General features: G+C 46.9%; 1 protein-coding gene across 2 annotated transcripts in view; it reads right to left on the reverse strand.

The window, feature by feature from the left end:
• Positions 1 to 1393: 1393 nt before the first annotated feature.
• The window catches only part of GNG12 (G protein subunit gamma 12), a 507865-nt gene continuing 487782 nt past the window's right edge, over positions 1394 to 21476 (reverse strand). For both annotated transcript variants that reach the window (XM_086953846.1, XM_086953845.1), the window contains exon 4: positions 1394 to 2259. In XM_086953846.1, the coding sequence (XP_086809972.1) occupies positions 2134 to 2259 (126 nt within the window). In that variant the 3' untranslated portion in view covers positions 1394 to 2133. The remainder of the gene's footprint in view (positions 2260 to 21476) is intronic.

Below are 21476 nucleotides of genomic sequence, written 5' to 3' on the forward strand. Positions count from 1 at the left end.
TGGCAACTTTCGCCTTCTGCACTTTAAATTTCTGCACCAATGGTATTACACGCCGGTCCAGCTGGTCAGATATGGGCTCCGGGCTAATGCCCAATGTGTCAGATGTGGTGCTGACGATGCCGATTTTATACACCTGGCCTGGGGTTGTCCGCGTGTGTATGACTTTTGGAGGGAGGTGACTGAGAGACTGACTGTCATGATCTCCAGTGAGGTAAAACTAGACGTGCGTCTCTGCCTCTTGGGCATTGCTTCTGGGGTAACAGCACAATCGAGACGGCTTGTGGTCCTGGCTTTACAATTGGCTAAGAGGAGGGTCGCCATTGGGTGGGGGGGGGAGAAGGGCGCCTAATGTGCAGCTGTGGTTGACTGACATGGCCTACTGTAGAGACCAACTGCACTGCTACTATGAGGGGCTGCCAGAGAAATCTCGCCCGCGGGATGTGTGGGATCCATTTACGCTATATGTGCGGTCACTGGACGATTCGGATAGCGAAAGGAGTGAGATAGTTGATTTGCCGGGGGGGGACCAGGAGTCTGCTTGAATGCTGCCTCAATATGTGTGGGACGTCCCTGCTACGTGGGGTGTATGGCTAGTGGTACCCTTTGGAATTCTCGCATTTGCCCTGAGAAATGATGAGACTTTGCTTCCCTTTGCTGCTCTGTACTGATGTGGGTGTTGTAAGAGAGTCTGTGGGGTGATGCCCACCTCGTTCATATACTTTCTGTACCCTATTGAACCGGCTGACATATGGTCTATACACATGCTAGATTTGGAATAATCATTAGGACCAGGATTGTGAGGGTTGGGAGGGTGTTGGGGTTGGTTGTCGGTTAACTTTGTTTCTGCAAAAATTGGAAAAAGACCGAGATCACATAAGGGCTATACGGCCGGAATTGATAGTGTACCTTGGACACTGCTTCTGGAACGTTTGTGGTGCCTTCATGGGCTTAGCATACACTGCATATGCGTTTGGACTGAAAAGGTGTATTGTTTGGCCTGCCTATTCTGTGGTGCACTGATTGCGGCCGGCCCTACAAGTGGGTTGTAGGCACACCGCTGTGTAAATGAATATTGTACAATAAAGGTCTACCAAAAAAAAAAAAAAAAAAAAAAAAAGTGGGGGTGTCTGTGGTGCAATCGCAAAACATTATCAGAACGTAAAGTACTCTACATTCCATATTAGCTTCATCATCATTGACACTTCGAACTTTGCTATTCTTTTAAAAGCATATCATGACATTTAAATCAGTCCATATTTTTGCATATTACCTGCATCTGCCACAAGAATCCTTATAAAAGCAAAAATAGCTAGCCTGCGTGCTACAAAGCAATGTTTTAATGAGATTGAACGGTAGGTTAAGACAGATGGAACAAATGAATTAATAATGTTGGTTTGTCTTTAATGAGTAAGCACTTTTATTTGTGAAGTCAGACAGATGGATCTTTAAGATTCACAACTTAAGAATGCACATGTGCTTCTTAAGGTTCAGTATGACTTTGGCATCTGAATATGTTTGACAAATGAGCGTTCATGTACAGCATGTTTAATACAATCATTGGTGTGTGTCTACAATTTTGATTGCGCAATGTACAATACATTAGGCCAAGCAAAATGACAAGGTTTCTACCACAGTGTTCCAGAAGTCCCATTAACATCAACATTTACGAACATAATACATTGAAAATGGTAGTGTTTTATCTTTTTCAATATATGTACAAACACTATAAAAAAATTCATAGTGAATTAAGATTGAATACTTCTTGCCCTGCTAAATTATTGAGGAAGCAGAGGCAACTTTGGTCTAGACTTTGTGTTTTTACAATACTTTTGACTGGAAAAGTTGACATTGCACATTTCACAACAAAGAATACAAAACAAAACAGAAATGCAGAGACTATGATCTATTACTCCTACTTTCAATTTACAAGAATTAATACAATTTGGTTTCTATGATCATTCCCCCTCAGTAAGAAAGCCAGCAATAAAGAAAAACCAAGAACCAATTTAAAATGAATTTACACAGAATTAAAATGATTATTTAGCAGGTGATATATGCAGATTATTTTTTGGTGGTGTTGGTCAGGAATGTGGGAAGAGGGAGGGTAAAAGATCTTTCTAATTGCAATTTGTATTACAGTATTATACACGGTTTCTTATCCTTAAAAGGGTTTTCTGAAGTAGGGATTCCCATTAGCAAAGGGTCATTCTTGGCATGTTCGTCACAATAGCGCATTAGATCTGCGGATGCTTTGGAAATCTGAAAAATAAAACAAAATACCGGCCATAATTATTCTTTCAAATCCTATGTTTATCACACACACAAACCTGCAGGCTAACATATTTCAACTGCCATATCCCAGAAGTAAAAATATTACAAGAAGATTTGACTGTATCAAACAAACAGGACTTAAGAACATCTGAAATACAGACAGTGGTCTTAAAAAGAAACATTAAAAGGTTTGGGACAACTTCACTCTCGCACTTAAACCACTCTACACCTTTCCCATTTCTTCTGTTTTGTCTACATGAGTATGTGGCTATGCAGAAAAAAAAGATGATACTTTCATGTTTCACACACATGCCTCTTATAATTGTGTACGCATTTAACAGCATTAGTAAAGACAATGCCTCTGTAGAACACACATTTAAATATGCATTTTTTACTTTTATTCCAAAATACAGAGTTGCGAAAAATACAGATGTAATGCTCAATAACATCTCAGATTTATTTATTTTTATTTCATTCATTCATAAAGAGCATTAATCACCCCTAGAGGGTTATCTCCGCGCTATAGGTAGCATAGCAGACAGTATAGACCAGGAGACCTAAATTCAGAAGAGTTCCGTTTTAAGACATTTTCTAAAGAGAAGATAATCTTAACATTTTCGAAGATGTATCGGTAGTCGATTCCAGTAATGGGGGGCCAAACAGAAGAAGGCTTTGCCACCTATACAGGTTTACCTGAAACGAGGAGTTACAAGCAGGGATTTTTCCCCTTAGCGAAGGGATCTATTCAGCTAGTAAGGGATATGTTTTTCAGCTAAATAAGCGGGACCGCTGCCATTCAAAGCTTTGTATACAATACAACAAATAATGAATTTAACTCTCTTGCATATCGGCAGCTATTGTAGTTGACGCAAGAGGCAGTTCTATTTGGTACATTCCTAACAAGACTGGCAGCAGTATTTTGTACCACCTGGTGCCTATTTAGAGAAGAATCATTTGCTGCAATCAGAAGGGCATTGCAATAGTCCAGACAGCTCGTCACAAGTGCCTGAATGAGCGTTTTGATATTTTTGATATTTGATATTTGTGGGGTATTTCTAGAGCGCAACGTTCGCTCCGAAGGGAGCATCTTGGCGCTGAAAGATTCTGTGAAAGGCAGTCCAAGAGGATTAGATAGCTGCTTTGGAGTAATCGTCAGGGAGAGTGAAGATCCAGGTCTTAAGAAGCTTTCTAAAAGGTTTTTCCTGGGTCAGTTGTCTGAGGGTTTTAGGCAGTCTATTCCAAGCTTTAGTGGCAAGAAAACTGAGGGTTTTCCCGCTCTTGGTTTTCAAATTGTATTTAGAAGGGAGGATAAGATTGTCATGGGTAGAGCGAAGGTGGCGACTAGGGGTATAGTGGGGAAAACGCCTGGTGAGGTATTTAGGGCCTGTTTTGTTGTAGGCCCGGAAGGCTATGATCAGGATTTAAAAAAAAATTCTTTTGTGAAGGGGTAGCCAGTGGAGGGATCGCAGCGCTGCGGTGATGGAAGATCTGCGGGGCAGTCCAAGGACTAAACGCGCGGCTGTATGTAGTACGCTCTGAAGTTTCAGAAGCGTGCTCTTTTTAGCCCCAGCGAGCAGGCCGTTACAATAATCCAGACGTGAGATTATAAGTGCCACTGTCACCGTTTTTCTGGCGTCGATGGGGAGAAAGTCGAAGAACTTTCTGAGGGATTTGATCATTCCGAAGCATTTACCTGCGACGGTTCTGGCATGCTGATCAAAAGAGAGGTCGGAGTCAAAAATTACGCCGAGATTCCTGGCCGATGACACTGTCTGAGGGGGAGCAACTGAATTGTCTGGCCACCAGAGTGCTGGGCAGAAGGAGGTGTTTTTTCCGATCGGGAGGATCTCCGTTTTACTCGAATTACATTTTAGGTGATTGTTATCCATCCATAGGAAGACTTCGGTCAAGCAGAGTTTAAGATTGAGTTCAGCTTCCGTGGTGTTATCCTCTAGTGGCACGATAAGTTGTGTATCATCGGCATACGAGGTGACAGGTATGCCGAATGATTCAATCAGGGTCAGAAGGGGAATAAGGTAAATATTAAAAAGGAGGGGGCTCAGGATGGACCCCTGCGGGACACCTGAGGAGACTGGCTTATCTTTGGAGTGGAAGGGGTCCAGAGCAACAGTTTGAGATCGGTCAGAGAGGAAGGACTTTATCCAGGATAGGGCGGAGTCGGAGATGCCAATGTCCTTTAGTCTACTGATAAGGATGGAGTGGGAGATGGTATCAAAAGCCGCTGTTAGGTCGAGGAGGATGTGAATGGAATTTTTCCTCTGATCTTGTAGGGTTTTTAAGGTGTCAGATAGTTCGATTAGTGCGGTTTCGGTCGAATGTTTGGGCCGGAAGCCCGACTGTTGGGCGTGGAGGATGTTATTGTCATCCAGGTAGCGTTTTAGCTCACTATGAACTAGTTGTTCCGTTATTTTTCCCAAGGCCGGGAGCAGCGATATCGGGCGAAGGTTGGTAAGGTCTGTCGGGGGTTTAGTTGCCTTTTTCATAAGGGGTTTGACAATTCCCTTTTTCCAACGGCTGGGTACTAAGCCTGTGCTGAGAGATAATTAATAAGATTGTTAATGGTTGGGTTAACCACGTCGATTAGTTGGTGAAGTATTTTGGGGGGACAGGGATCAGACGGGGAACCCGATTTGCCGGCCAGGATGGCTTCTCTGGTTTGCTCTAATGTGACCGGGGAGAAGCTACTGAACGTGCAGCCTTGAGGGTCCGGTGGAGGGGACACAGAAGGAATAGCTGGGGGGGGAAAGTGGATTTGAATCGAGGCGATTTTGTCCTCGAAGTAGTCTGAGATTTGGTCGCAGAGATTCTGAGAAGGGGGAATTTCAGGCAGAAGTGCCTTGGGCTGCGTAAATGATTTCACTATCGCGAACAGTGCCTTTTGTTTTTGGCAGGAGTTTTTGATGGCGTTTACGTAGTAATTTTTTTTGGCCATTTTGATTTCAGAGAGATAGTTTTTCCTTGTGGCGATATAGGAAAGACGATTTACCACCTCGTATGTCTTTCGCCATTTACGTTCTGCCTTTTTGCATAACAAATGAGCATTGGCTAGTTCGGGTGTGAACAAAGGAGCATTGGTTTTGGTTTTGCACCGGGAGGTGCGAGAGCGAAAGGGGGGGATTCTGGAATTCATTTCCTGTGTAATCCAGTTGTGGAAGAGGTCAGCGTCGATGTCGACGTTGCCAGATAGGATGGGGATTTGAGATTGCATTAGGGGTTTCAGAATGATGTTATCTAGGACCTTTTTCCAGTTGGTGCGGTTGTTGAGGGAAGAATTCGCTTTATTGCAGGTGGTCGGATTTGTGTTCATAATATGGAATGGGACTAGGGAGTGGTCAGACCAGATCTGAGGTAAAGGGGGCAGAGTGAATAGGGAGGAAGAGTTAGTGCAAACACCATCAAGGGTGTGACCCATGGAGTGGGTAGGTGAAGTGACAAGTTGCTTAAAATTGAACATGTCAAGGGTTTGAGTAAAATTAATGGTTTGTACATCTGATTTCGATTCAAGATGTAGATTAAAATCACCTAGGAGGGTGAAGGATGGGTATCTAAGTGAAAGTTGACCTAAGGAGTCGCACAGGGAGTCGAGAAACTCGGTGGCGTTACCGGGAGGGCGGTAGATAAGACCACCTGAAAACGAGGTGTGTTCGTTCAGTTTAATGGAGAAGCCTAGGCCTTCTGTCTTTAAGGGCTCCAAACTGAAGGTATGACAAGGGAAGGTGTCTTTAAGTATGATTGCAACACCTCCACCTCGGCCCTTAACTATCTTCCCTGAAGAGCGAGTAGCCCTGGGGTAGGGCGACAGCAATGTCAGGGTTAGGCACACACAGAGGAAGGAGAGGAGAAAACTCTGTGCAAGAGGCCCAGCATATTGAAACAAGGGCCAGTATTAGCCATCACCTAATCCTTCATGGTAAGTTTCTGGTTAAGACAGACGCCCAAATTCTTAACTACTGTCTTAGGGGTGGGGCCAGTGCCCATCTCCGAGGGCCACAATTCGGGAGACCTGAGCGAGAGGGCGTCCCCGAAGAGCATGATCTCGGTTTTCCCAGCATTCAGCTGGAGAAATTTTTCCATCATCCAAGAAGCGATTGCTATCATACCCTTTGAGAAACAAGACTGAGTGTTCGGAGTATTTCAGTCAAATGAGAAAAGGAGCAAAGTGTCATCGGCATATGAGATCGGAATAAAGCTGATCTCTCCAAGTATTTTAGCAAGGGGTACCACATAAATATTGAATAGTGTAGGGCTGAGACAGGATCTTGGGGTACTCAGTTGTTAAGCTCCATTGTTCGAGACAGAAAGGATCCAAGATTAATTGTCGGAGTATGATGTGAAAGGAAGTTGGAGTGCCAAGCCAGAGCTTCTCCACCGATCTCAATTTCTTTAAGTCTCCGGAGCAAGATGGGATGGGATAGTGTCAAAAGCTGCTGACAGATCAAGCAGCACCAGCAGAACCATCTGAACATTACCATGGAAGTGTCTAATATTGTCTGTAACAGCAATCTGTCTGAAACCCGATTGTGAGGGATCAGTGCATCCAGAGGTCTCAATATACAATAGTAATTTATTGATATGTTTTTCCAAAAGTTTGCTCAAAAGGGGCAGGGGAGAATTAGAGCAATAGTTCGATAAATCCTCTACTGGGGTGTTTGCCTTTTTCCGAATAGGGATGATCTGAGCAACTTTCCACTCTGGTGGAAGTAGGCCTTCCCTCATGGAGCGATTGAGCATCGGGCAGATGGTGGAGCCAGTTGTTTATTTAACAGGGAGGAGATTCTGGCTGGAATTAAATCCTTGGGTGTCCCAGATTTACTTGCTTTCAGATTTGCCTCAACCAGATCTACTGTAAGTGGAGTAAAACTGTTCAATAAATGGATTTTATCCAAGGTAGGTGGGGTCAAATGTATTGTTTCACCCGAAGCATCTATAGCTGCTGTGAGTTTGTCATAAATCAAACTGATATTATATTCAAAATGGTTTGCGATCTCATTGCAAAGCTCTTGAGATGGGGGGGGGGGATTTTGCTGGAGCAGGCCCTCGGATTGGTGAAAGATGCAAGTATCTGATATAATGCTTTATGAAAAATTCCTCCCTGACTGAGCTGTAAGATAATGAAAGCACTTCAGGCCTTTTAAATTTTTTTATGATAGCGATCTAAGGAAGTAGATTTCCTTATCATTCTGGTGATGTGAGTGATGCCAGCGTTTCTCTAAGTTTTTGCATAGAATGCTCGCCTTACGTAATTTTTGGGAGTACCATGCTGCGTGTAACCAACCCACATTACATTGCTGTTTCAGAGGAGCCAGCCTGTCTATAGCTGATTTTACCGCTCTGTGGTAGGCAGTTAAGCAGCCATTGCTATTCCTCGATTCCCCAATCGAATCTGCCGAGAACTCATTCATAAAGGTGTCTGGGGTAATTTTACGCCACTGTCTCCTAAGGGAGACATTTGAGCGGATGAGCTCCGCCTTGGCCCCTGAAATTTGAAAGCCAATCCAGAATGATCTGACCATACCAGAGGGCGGGGAGCCTCAAAATAAATGTGTGTGAGGAGTTGGAGAGGACAACAGCTAGTGTGTGTCCTGCCAAATGGGTTGGGCCTTTGTTAATCTTATTCGGTCCTATTGTGGCCAGATCCGTAAGGAGCATAGAGACGTCCGCATTGGGGGCCAATTCACTATGTATATTAAAGTCTCCTAACAGGAAGTGTTTGGCAGAGATGGTATGGGGTGCAATCAAGTCCATTAACTAGGATGTGAAATCGCAGAGGGGTCCAGGGGGGGGGGGGGGGGGGGGGAGGTTGCGATATACCAGGGCACCTTTCCAGCAATCCTGAGGCGACATCAATTCTGAAGTTACAAATCTCCATCTTGTCATCAGAGCATTGTTCAAGTATAAAGACCTTGATAGAGTCTTTATGGATGACAGCAATCCCTCCACCCGCCCAGTTCACCCTGTCAATCTGGAGGATACAATACTTCTCCAGAAGTGCCACAGTAATGGAGGGAGTGGAACTGGGTTTAAGCCACGTCTTGGTGGGGAACTCAAGATCGGGGGTTTCTGAGGTGAATATGTCCCAGATATCTAAATCATGCTTAGGTAAAGACCCAACATTGCTCAGAAAACTTTTTCACATCCGAATAGGCCTGGAAGGTAGAGTATCGGAAGGGGGAAGAAAAAATGTCTAACTTAATTACTAACCACTGGGTCAGTAAAAGGCAGCGTACCTGATTTCGGTCTTAGCTCCCCACTTTGAAATTGGTAATATCTGCAGGAAAAAGCACCCTACATGCTGCCAAAGGCCACAGGCCCATCGCAGGGGCTATTCGCGCAATGTAGCTTGTACAAACATCTGATGTCTAGGAGTTACTCATCCGAATAAATATATCTTTGCCAGGGAGCAGTATCTGACCTGAAAGATGCAGGGGTCCTAGCTCCTGGTGACGGTTGGCCATGGACGGGTGTAGACTGGCTTGCCTTTGGTGTGCCCACTGAGCGCCTGGAGAGACATGCGACTAAATAGCCACCGAGAAGCTAGACTGCTAACTCCTGTGGCTCCTCCCCTAGCCGGAAGTGAGGAGGTGTTTGTGTGCGCCCACTCCCTCCACTCAAACGGGATATCCTGAGTTGGACCAGAGAGCGGGTGCAACACGAAAAGGCAGCAAGGAGTGAGGTAAGCAGCAAAACAGGGCATATAACAAGTCTAAATTCACCTCGTAGGGTGCCGCTCAGTGCAATAAACTCAGCGTTAAAAGATGGAGACAACTTGGAATAAAAATAAATAAAATACCATGAACAAAGTGAAGAGTTACAGGTCCATACATATCAAACAAAGTACATAATAAATTTGGAAAAAAGGAAATTGGGATATAAATTGGTCTTTTATTTACAAGAGACACATGATTTAAGAGAGCTTAATCAAATAAAAGATTGAGCGGCCAGTTAACACGGTAAAGAATGTAATGCAAGACCTACTATTCTTTTTAATTCTTTTAGTAAGTCTGCAATTGGTTGAAAAGGCACACTGTATAGGAATCTAAGAGCAGTAGACTTTACCCATCCAGTTTTAAATGTTACATCTATTTCTAAGACTTTCTCACTAGTTACAAGATGTGCTGCACTTCACATTGCCATTTAATCTGGATACCTTAAACAATACTTATTGTTCCAATGTCCTTTGGTTAGCAGCTTAAGTAATTAGTTCCTTAATAGTATATAGTCTTCATAACCAACTGGGCACTTCGAGATTAAGTACACAAACATTCTCTGATACAAGGATACAGAAAGGCTCTAAAGGATGATTTTTTTAAGTTTTTGGCCCTGATCGGGTATTAGTTAGAATCTCACATGAAAAAAGGCGCATGTTCGTCTAAAAAGACAGTCCACCTTCGTAGGTCTTTAAGGTCGTATTTGGAACACACTTTTATGATCTGTATAACACAATGTTTAAACTATTCAAGAAGATATTTGTTCTTGCTACAGGTCTGAGGGTTTTGATTTTATTTATGAGTTTACTAAGCCGGGCTGATGAGAGGTGTTACCTCGAAACCGGTCCGGTCCTCGGATGCTTGATTCCGTTCTGGGAAGGACATGGCTTTTGTAGTTCGGACTGGACTGTTCCCATGGGGCACAGGGTCAGAGCTGATTTGCATATCGCCATTGTCTAACCCAGGGTGGTGTGGAGTGCAAAAAAACGATGGATTTGGGCCCAGATCTTTGGACTCGGGTGAGTGTGTGACATTGATCCACATTCGGTCCATCACCTGTTGTGTTTGCATATTCCGCCCTAAGTGCGCTGGGGATGCCCAGACGTGGGTCCCAGGCACTCCACACCACTGGAGTCAAGCTAGCCGGGCTATTGAGAGGTGTTACCTCGAAACCGGTCCGGTCCTCGGATGCTTGATTCCGTTCTGGGAAGGACATGGCTTTTGTAGTTCGGACTGGACTGTTCCCATGGGGCACAGGGTCAGAGCTGATTTGCATATCGCCATTGTCTAACCCAGGGTGGTGTGGAGTGCAAAAAAACGATGGATTTGGGCCCAAATCTTTGGACTGGGGTGAGTGTGTGACATTGATCCACATTCGGTCCATCACCTGTTGTGTTTACTAAGAATGAAGGCTTGGCCAAATTCTTCTGAGGTTGGAAAGCAAGATATACGTTAGGGAGTACAGTTTCTCTCTGGCTGCCACCAGTGCAGGTGGAAGTGAGCTATACTACTCTAGTTACTAAAGACAGGGTAAGGTCACAGCTGACATGCATTTCATGCCTCCGAGGCGCCTAATGATCATGATCAGTGCTTTTACCATAGTTTTAAAGATCAGCCGTCTATGACAACTATATAATAATTTGCATGCTGGAGTATCACTAAAGTACACATAAAAGTGATGGATGGAATGTTAGAATTAATCTCAGCCATTGGTAATTATACTGGGTTACATCCCAATGCATTGTTATTTTGCACACCATGTCACCTCAGTTTGGACATAGCTAATATTATAATCCGACTTCACCCTGATCCAGGGGAAACCGTCCTGGGTTGCTTGTGTTACCCATCAGGGAAGACCTGGCTTGGAAGTTCGGGCTGGATTGTTTAGATTGGAGCAGGCCTACGAATGATTTGCATATAGCTGGGTCCAAACTGAGATGACATGGTGTACAAACAAACAATGGATTGGGACGTGGCCCAAGTGATTACCACGAGCGAAGATTGATTCAAGCATTCCATCCATCACAGTTTTGTATACTTATGATTACAGGAGTTTGGCCTATTCAGATGTCCACTCAATGACCACGCCTAAACCACACTGACTGACTTACCAGTCACTGGAACAAGATCTGTGCCAAACGCCACACAAAGCCTTTGAAACAGACACTGCCACGTGTGGTGAAATTAGCAAGGTTCCCAGATCAAAAAGGTAAAGCTGCCTCATTGACAGTGGCTTTATGAAAGGTTTAGGTATCCCTTTAAAGTTAACAAATGGCAATATATTTTGGTGAACAAGTTCAAGAAAAAGAAATTTCGGTCACAAATCTTTGGCAGCTAGTGGCATTCAATGCCATCTTTTCTTCCTTTTTAAAACAAATGTTATTGATAGATCACGTTGAAATCGCCGAGCTCTACTCCCAAGAGGCAACTGCCAAAGCATTTGAACATACATAGCGCATTGCAATCCATCATGTCTTTTACATCAAATTTAAATAGGAAAAGAATGCAATCAACCACCTTCCCTCCCACCCCTCCCCCCCGACCCCCCAACTCCCTTCCCACCTCCAGCCCTCCCAGACCCCCCCCCCGCATGGTTCCATTCAATGTCAACAGTCAACTGGCACAGCACGCTCAAGCATCCAGTACTGGGTCCTGTTCCGGCGGGGGCTCAAGCCAGATACCCCAAAAATCTGCCCAACGTCTCCAGATTTTATAATGTTTCCGAGGACAGCCCGGGCAAGAAATATGGGCTTCTCCATCCCCATACAGAAATCAAGCCCCCTCTTCCACGCCACTAACGTCGGGACCCTCTGATCCTTCCAAGCCTTTGCTATATCTCTTTTGGCAATCGTGAGGCCCAGTAACAGCAAATGCCTCTTGTGGCGGTTACCCCCCCACTCCATCCAGCACATGCAATAGTCCCAGGCGCGGCGTCCGAGGAAGCACCCAGCCCAGGGCCTCATCCAAACCATTCCAGAACCGGTCTTAATGGCTCCAACACCACACTGTGTGAAGGAATGCACCCTCCTCCCATCTACACCTAATACAAATTGGGGACGCAATGAGGCCCGCCTGCCACATCTTCCGCCGAGTGAAATACACCCTGTGCAAGTTTTTAAACTGAATCAATCTCAGGCGGACGGAGATGGCCGCTCCTCTGGGGCCTGCCAGCGCCTCATTCCAGTCTTCCTCCTCTAACTCCCCCACATCAGCCTCCCAGTTCCCTTAAAGTTTCTGCAGATCGGAAGAGCAGTGTATAATCAGGGATTGGTATATTCGTGATATTTTTTTGGTCTCAATGTCCCCCATAAACACCCGAGCCTCCAGCGGACTAAATTCGGGGAGAGATGTCAACCCCTCTATACAGGGGGTAATTGCATGTCGGAGTTGTAAATATCGGAAGAACTGAGCGCGGGGCATATGGTATTCAGCACTCAAGTCCTGAAATGATTTAAGCGACGTCCCTGCCATGACATCTCCCAGTCTAGAGATTCCAATAGCATCCCACTCCGCAAAGCCCTGAAGGGCTGCCAGGTCAGGGAGGCGGCCGTTTCGCCAGAGAGGAGTTTCTTCCGTCAAAGTCTGCCACCAACCCATTCGCCGCAGGGCTTGCCGCCAAAAATCAAATACCACCTGCGTCACCGACGGCAGTGCCTTACGCCTCTGTGTTGCATATAACAATGTATGGAGCGTGTGGGGATCCATAAGGGACCGCTCCAGCGCATAGGCCTGGTCCCCCCTGTCTACATACCACCATTCGTTCAATACAAGGAGATGCGAGGCCTGATAGTACGAGCGAACATCAGAAGTTAGGAGAAGTGTGGCTCAGGGGTTAGAGGCGGCAGACCTGGAGCTTGAGTTCGGCCCTGGACCAAGGTTCAATTCCCCGCCTCGGCGGGTCTTGGGCTCAAATATTCCACGGACTCGTTAATTCTCGCTCCGGTGCCTTCTCGACTCACGGGTTTACACTCTGCGACTCTGGGCAATAGCTTGCTTAATCTCCACAACGGCCCCTCGCGGTGGGATGCCTGGCTTTCACCTTGTGGATACCCTGCCAGGGTTATCTCACAGGGGAATACCAGGACGGGTTCCCTAAGCAAGCGCGGAGATGCCCCAGGGTAAGTCGTGCGCTATATAAGTTTCATTCATTTCATTTCAAGTTGCCAAACCCCCACTATATGTCGATCGGAAGCATGTGCGAAGTGCTACCCGGATCGCGCCATCCACCCATAGGAATTGTCCCAGCGTTGAGTCTACTTGCTTAAACCAAGAGGCCGAGATAGGGTAGGGATGATTTTGCAGCTGATAAAGTAGTCTAGGCAGAGCCACCATTTTAAAGATGGCCGACCTACCATAGATAGTCAGTGGCATGCGGGACCACACTTTGATGTCAGCCTGGGTGCGCTCCCACACCTGCGCCACATTGCGCTCCCAGGATACAGCAGGGATCTCCGACAGGAACACCCCAAGGTATTTAATGCCACCTACTGCGATTTGAAGGGCCGATGCCCAGTCGCCAACTGCCGGACCATCACCCAGTACCCAAAGGGTAGATTTACACGCTTTGACATACACGCCCGACGTCTCGCCAAAAATTTGCGGGATACACAAGGCGGGGACCCGACCTATTAAGGTCCGTTAAGAAGAACAGGACATCGTCCGCATAGAGTGAGAGTCTCTGACAGACCACGCTCTCACTCAAACCCCGGCATCTGTGCATCCATCCGAACCCACGCCGCTAGCGGCTCCATAGCCAAGGCGAATAAGTAGGGCGAGAGGGGGCAGTCCTGCCTGGTTACCCTCCCTATAGCGAAGCTCGGGGATGACACCCCTGCCACGCGAACCGAGGCCGTCAAGTTTGTGTATAGCAACCGCACATAGGACACGAAAACGGGACATAGATTCAGTCGGGGCAGGAGCGAGAACCGGTAAATCCAGCTAAGCGAATCGAACGCCCTGTCCATGTCGGCCAGGAAAAGTGCCGCCTGCTCCCCAGTGGAGCGGATCGCTGCCACCGCAACATGAGCCCGCCGAACGTTATGCCGCGTCGCCCGACGGGGCATGAATCCCGCCTGGTCCGGGTGTATGAGGTCCGTAAGGTATGGCAGCAGTCGATTAGCCAATGCCTTTGCCAAAACGTTGGCCTCCACATTCAATAGGGAAATTGGACGGTACGAGGCATGCTGCTCTGGTGGCCAACCAGGTTTGTGAAATACCACAACCTCAGCATGCCTTCAGTCGGGGGGGCAGACTACCGCGCTCCCTTGCCTCCTCCACTACCGCTCTGTACTTGGCCCCGAGTAGTAGGTGGAATTTCTGAAAAAACTCGCTGGGAAAGCCGTTAGGGCCCGGGCCTTACCTGTGTTCAATTCCTTTAAAGCCGTACCCAATTCATCCTCCGTCAGCGGAAGATCAAGGCGATCGAGCCTCATCTGAGATCGCTCGCGGCGGCAGATCGGCTATGAATTTGTCAACCAAATCCGCGGAGATGCATTCACTTGAAGCATAAAGGTCAGCATAGTATGTTGCAAAGCTCTCCGCCAGCACCCCTGGGTCCGTGATCAGGGATCCAGATTTATCCACCACCCTCGGGAGGGTCCGAGCCTGGGTCAGGCCCTGCCACAGTCTATGGAGCATTGTCCCTGATTTATCTCCCCATTGGTATATACGACTGCGGGTCGCCAACCACATCTGTCGCGCCTCATCTAAAAGCAACGAGGCGTAAGACTGCTGGGCAAGCAACAACTGCCCCACAATCTGACCTCCACCCTCTAAACCACTGCGTCTCTCCAGTTCCCTAATCTCGGCCTCGGCCCGGTCCAGGTCCTCTCTACGTTTCCTCTTAGCCGCCGCACTCCAAGCTATGTCTATGCCTCTCAATGTGGGTTTCAAGGCTTCCCATAGAGTCGCCTTATCCGCCACCGTCCCCTCGTTCTCAGTCATATAATGGGCCATGGCCTCTCTCATGTGTATTTGGTAGTCCACCAGTTGCAGATGCCATACGGAGAGGCGCCACCGAAACGGCTGCCGCCGCCGATCTAGGCGAATAGTAACAGTCGTTGGGGAGTGGTCTGACAGCCCACGCGGCAGTGCTTCCGCGGACTCCACCCTTCCCTGGGTTGTCGTAGGGACAAATATGCAGTCCAGCCTAGAGAAGGATTTATGTACTGCGGAAAGAAAGGTATATTCACTCCTTGACCCATGGATGTGTCTCCAAGTGTCCGCCCAGCCCAGGTTCATGATCATATCACTCAACTTGGTACCTCCAGCTGCCATTGTCCCCCCCCCGGCCTGTACCTACCTATCTCGTGCACTGTCCACCACGTCATTCCAGTCACCACCCACTGCTGCTAGGACATCTGGGATATCCGCCCACACCGCAATTATCTTTTCAACCAGGGACCACTGCAATGGGGGCAGGGCGTAGACACAACCGTACACTACCGGCTCCTCCCCCAGGACTCCCTGGACAAATATGTATCTACCCTGTGGATCTACCCATTGGGTGGTGTGGACGTATGGGACCCTACGATGTATAAGAATGGCCACCCCTCTGGAGCCCCTAGCAAATCCAGCATGGAAGACCTGGGTATAGCCATAGCGCTGGCGGCTGAGGGTTTTGTTACCTAAAAGATGAGTCTCCTGTAGCATTGCCACATCTGCCCCGCTCGCTTGGCCTGCTTCAAGACCGCCCCTCGCTTAATCTTATCCAATACTCCCCGCACATTCCAACTGAGGACACGAAGTGTGCCTCTGGGCCCAGCGGCCCCATCACCCAGGCTCGACATCATCAGCCTCATGTATCAACAAACCACTGTGCGCGCCATGTACACACACAGTCAACCACCACTGTGACATCACTAGGAATATGCATTTTCTTCCTTTTTAAACATTTTTTTTTTTACCAGCAGTCACACACTTTAACATTATCAAAACACAAAAGGAGGAGAAAGACAGGATTATGATACACCAGAGAAGATGCCATCTTTCTGAAATTTCAAGGAGCTGGATATCAGCGGGACCTATGAAGGCTAGGAAAGTCTGAAGACCGAGAGAGGGGTCTCTCAATCTTGAGAGTGGGCAGAATGGAGCATCCTTGTATAGACAGATGCCAAGCTCCACAGGAAGCAGTCACCAGGTCGTAGGGAAACTGGTAGCCTAATGGCTACCAGCTGCATCTGGGCCCGAGGGAATTTTCCCTGGCACCCAGACCTCAGATCTCAACCGACTTAGAAGAAGCACCAAAGAAAGACTGCCCTGCTGCACCGAGGGACCAGCAAAGAGAGGTGTCCCCTTCGTAGACTTCACCTGCTGCACCTGGTGGCCAGCACAGAGAGGGACTGTGCCTGCCATGTCCTGCTCAAGGAGGGGCTGTCTCTAGAGAGACAGCCCCTTCCCCTTTCCTTTCTTTCTGCCTCATCCATAGCGCCGAGACGCCCTTGGGCAATTGTTTGCGCTCAACAAATTCCATAAATAAATAAATAAATAAATAAATAAATAAATAAATAGAGCCCAGTCAAGCCAAGAGACTCCAAGGGCCAGTTGAATGGCCTCCTGTTTACAGCACAGGGACATAACTGAGCTACCAGCTTGCCCAAGCAGCCTTCTTCAAAGTCCTCAAGTTGTTACCATTGCTGCCGTGCAACACCATGGACCAAGACTCGACATACAGAGTTGCACCAGAGTTCGCTGAACTCAGGAGTGCTGTCAGAGAGTAGCTGGGACCCTCAGAAGGAGAGTTATCGACCCAGGAAGGATTGATCCATGACCGCAACACTGCCAGACTGGAGAGGACTTCATGGGACATCGACCCTGCAATGAGGACTCCCTCACTATCTTCAGCGACCGAAGAATTCCTGCAGGAAGACCCCCATCAATTGTGTTGCATCCTTAGAACATCTTCAGCATTCTTCATTCCTTGCATCAGGACCACTCAATAGGAAACCATTTGCAGCGCGGATAAAGTGACTGGAACTGCTTCAAGACGGCTCTTCCTGTGGAGGTAACTGTTATTGAGGACCTTGCTTGCCCCCCTGACAAGATGCCTGTCAGAGTTGTCACCCCAAGTACTTGTAACAGACCGCATTTACACTTGTAAACTATTTCAAGGAGGGGGGACTGGTATGCGCGCAGATAAGATGGCCGCATATTTGTGAGCTCCGTGAGCCTCTGTGAGGCCGTTCGGATTCCTAAGCGGAGTCCTTGAAGGCCGGTTCCCGATTTGAATATTGGAAGCGGAATGCAGCACGGATACAGAGGAGGAGTTGCGGAGCATTTGGATTGCCTCTAACAGCTTTTTTTTTGGGATGTCTCGTTTCTCCCCAGATGCGGCGCTTAAGATGGCGGCAGCGCGAGGAGTACGGGTCCGTTAATACTGAAGGCTTCCTGTTCAGAGGTACGGCAGTGAGGGTGGAAAGAGCATTTAGTCTCACAGTGTATAAAACGCTGTTTCTTTATACGTATGGCGCTTTATGATGCAGATTCAGTTGGGGGTTTTAGAGGAGCACTGAGACTGTCTGTTTTTAACCCTCTACTGACTAAAGATGTGCAACGCTGCCTACCCTGAGGTGAAGTTCAAGTGATGGTCAGCTGTGAGTGCCTGCACCATTTTGGCTAATAACTTATGGAACGCTGCTCTTTTTATTTGTGCACTTTTTTCCTGAGATGCAGTATATCCAGTGTGAAGGCACTTTGATGGAGTGCAGTGACTGGATGGTTTCATCCTTCATCAGATGAATGTGGGAGGCTTATAAGAGGAGACATCAAAGGTCTTTTTTACGCTCAAACGTATATATTAGTTCCTACTTTTCAACGTGAAGACCACCCTGTTACCAGTTTATGATAGGTAACTGCTCTGCATCTGCTTTCTAATGGACTGGTTCATTCCTATCTTCTGCTATAGTGAGAACAGTCTGATTATCTGCAATTACTTTTCTAATACCACCTCTGGTTAGACACCAGTTTCTCAGTGGCACGCCCTTATTTGAGAAACGGATATAGAACGTGGTGGAGGTTACTAGTCTTCCGGATGGTGACACTTCCTGGGGATCAGCTGAGTGTCTGATTACTGCTGACTGCCCCCTGAGGGGCTTCCTCTGTGGCCTTTCCAGACAGTGATTTGGTGGTCTGGTACAGTGAGTTGTCGGTGGGGGTGGCTTCTTATCCTTTGCAGAGAGACCCATATTGTCTGCCATTGGAGTAAAAATATGCAGGTGATAAGGATGCAAAAGGTACTCAAGAGATCCAAGCAAACATCTCCCACGCCAAAACAAACACGGACATACTTAAAGTTGAAGTTGCAGCGATCCGAAGTGACTTCAAAAGTTTGTCATTGGGTGTTCCAAATTCAGAATCTCTTATAAGTTCAGTTGAGGAAGCATCACATCAACAGGCTAGGCATGTGCAGAGTCTGGACTGCTCTATGGCTTCTTTGCGGAGGGACCTTACTGATCAGCAGGATAGGAACCGTAGGAGTAACTTACATATTTTTGGTCTATCAGAGGAAGCGGAGAAAGCTGCTCCTTCAATGCTTGATTGTTTACTAAATTGGATCCATGCGGTTCTCCATATCTCCTTTCAGAAAGACTTTGAAATAGAGCGTGCTCATAGAGTTCCCTTGTTTCGACCCAAGTCCTCATCACAGTCTTAGACCTGTAGTTTTCAAGCCTCTACGACATCAACACTTGGGGCTCCATTAGGATGACGGGCGGACTTTGCCCGCCCGTCATCCCATCGTAAATCGGTACCGCCCGCCCAAAGGGCGGGGGTCCCGACATTGGCATTAGGATGCGCCCGCCACAGTGGCGGGCGCATTCCTCAAATTAACATTGTGGCGGGCGGTGCTCACTGCACCGCCCGCCACAATGTTAAAAACAAATGCACACATTTGCATAATCGAAGCGGAAGGCACCGCGCGGTCCCTGCCGCTGTGATTATGCAAATGCAGGGGGGTACCACAGGTACCCCCGTCTGCCACCCCCCTTTGGCCGTCACTCTGGGGGCCCACAGGGGCCCCCCAGAGTGAACACCGCATGCCTTTCCGTGGCGGGACAGGCATTGAAAAATGCCTATTCTAATATGGCTGGCGGTGTCTGATAGACACCGCCACCACGTTATCCCTTTTCCGCCCCGGCCGCAAGGCGACCGGGGCGGAAAACAGGCGGGCGGTGTTTCCCACCGCTGCGGTCCCCTCCGCCATCGTAATATGGCGGGGGGAATGCAGGGAAGAATGTCCGGCGGATTGCCTCCGCCAGGGTGGCTGTGGCCACCGCTACCCTGGCGGAGGAAATCCGCCTGACATCCTAATGGGCCCCTTGGAGTTTATTCTGTCTCAGATGAGGAAGATCAGATCGATTACCTGGGAGGGCCACAAGATTGCTATATCTCAAGATTTTGCTAGAGATCCTGTCATCCGGCGGAAAGGCTTCTTGAATCTTCGACGGAGGCTTTCGGAATGAACATTCCTTTTTCTTTCGCTGGCCCCTCATGATTTAGAATAACTTTTAAAGGGCGCTCTCAGATTTTATATGAACCATCCGAGTTAACAACATTTCTGAACAATCAATCTGAATCACAAATGGATTCCGACTCTCCCTCGGTCTCCTCTGGTTATTTCTTTTTCATGTCTGGAAATTGGAATTTCTCTGTGCCTATCTTTCCCTTTACATGTTTTGAGGTTCCTTTTTTCCTGTGGGAAATTAGAGGGCCCCTTATTTCACTCGTGTATATGAGCTTTTCATGTTATTTCCATATTTTTCTTCGTATTAACCTTTCCTCGGAAGGTTCATCTTCAATTACAGTTTATGGTGACGTCTCTTTCACTTTTCATTTTTCTTACCTTTTCTTTGTAAAACAGTTTATGTAATGGTCTCTCTTTCTTTGTGCTTTGATCTGGATCTCTTTTTCCTCTTTTGAGGGAGATGAGACGCCCTTCTTTCCTTTGGTCTGTTGTTCCATCTTGTTTGAATATACATGTTAAAGTCACTTTTTGGCTTTTTCATTATCCTTCTGTTTTTTTTTTTTCCTCCCTGTGGTACTTTTTATTTTTACTATTTAATTGGTGTCTCTGGATATCATTTTTATCACCTGGTATAAATGCGAATGGACGGTAACATTTATGGACTGCTTAAAAAGGCTAATTTATTATTAGCTATGTATTCCACTAACTCTTTTCTTCACAGGTACTAGCTGGAGCGGCTCTAAGAATTTGTGCTTTATTAATTCATTGCATATTGATTGCTTTTTAGATTTCTCTAGGTATTTCACTTTCTTGTTCATAGCTTAATTTTTTCATAGGTATTGCTGAAAGTTAGAGGCTGCAGTTTCATTTCTATAATTTATGCTTGTACTCTATATTATATATTTCATGAACGGCGTTGATAAATAGATTGAATATTCCAGTTTTCTTCTGGGGAGGGTCTGATCTAAAAAAAAATTGATTTTTAGGTGATTTGATTATTTTTGCTGTTGGGGACTCCTGAATATTCCTTTTCTTCACAGGCGTTAGGAATGCATTTATTAAAAAAATGTACTAGGTATTTATTGGATAGCGTTTAATGGTATGTAAAATGCAGTTCAAGATTCAGTTTTCTATCAATTGGTAAGGTCTATTATATATTTATCAACTTTTCTAGTTGTCTTCCCTTTCCTATCTGCAATATTGGTACATTTCTTCTTTTCATTCAATCAAAGACATTTATAGAGCGCACTACTTACCCGTAGGGTCTCAAGGCGCTAGGGGGAGGGGGGTGCCGCTACTGCTCGAACAGCCAGGTCTTGAGCTTCTTCCTGAAGGAGAGGTGGTCTTGGGTCCGGCGCAGGTCGGTCGGGAGGGAGTTCCAGGTCTTGGCGGCCAGGTAGGAGAAGGACCTTCCTCCTGTAGTCGCTCTTCGGATGCGGGGGACGGCGGCGAGGGCGTGGTTGGCTGATCGGAGGTGGCGTTTGGGAGCGTAGAAGTTGATTCGGTTGTTGAGGTAGCTCGGGCCTTGGTCGTGTAGGGCTTTGTGTGCGTGGGTGAGGAGGCGGAAGGTGATTCTTTTGTTGACGGGGAGCCAATGTAGGTCTCTCAGATGTCCGGAGATGTGGCTGGTTCGTGGGATGTCGAGGAAGAGTCTGGCTGAGGCGTTCATATCCTTTATGAATTTGTCATTATAGAGAATATAGTACCGGATAGCGGTGAAGCTTTTAATAAAACAGATTCTGATATATACTGTTCCTCTAGGTTTGTGTTGCTCTTCTTTCTCTTGTGGTTCCATTTTCTTTTCTATTTCATCTCTTCTAAGGCTGGTGGTAAACAATGTCCTCTTTGGGTCCCCTTTTCATGTCCCCCCCGTATATGGTTCTGGTCACTTATAGACTTCCCTGGTGGGGTTTTTCTTCTCATTTGTGCAGTTTGTGGCTCTTTTCTTATTTCTTCTTTACGTTTCTCTTTTTCTCTCTCCATTTCTTTCCTCTTCAGGATTCCAGCCTTACCTTCTT

This window comes from Lissotriton vulgaris, chromosome 1_1 (genome assembly GCF_964263255.1).
Source record: "Lissotriton vulgaris chromosome 1_1, aLisVul1.2, whole genome shotgun sequence".
NCBI classification, from domain to species: Eukaryota; Metazoa; Chordata; class Amphibia; order Caudata; family Salamandridae; genus Lissotriton; species Lissotriton vulgaris.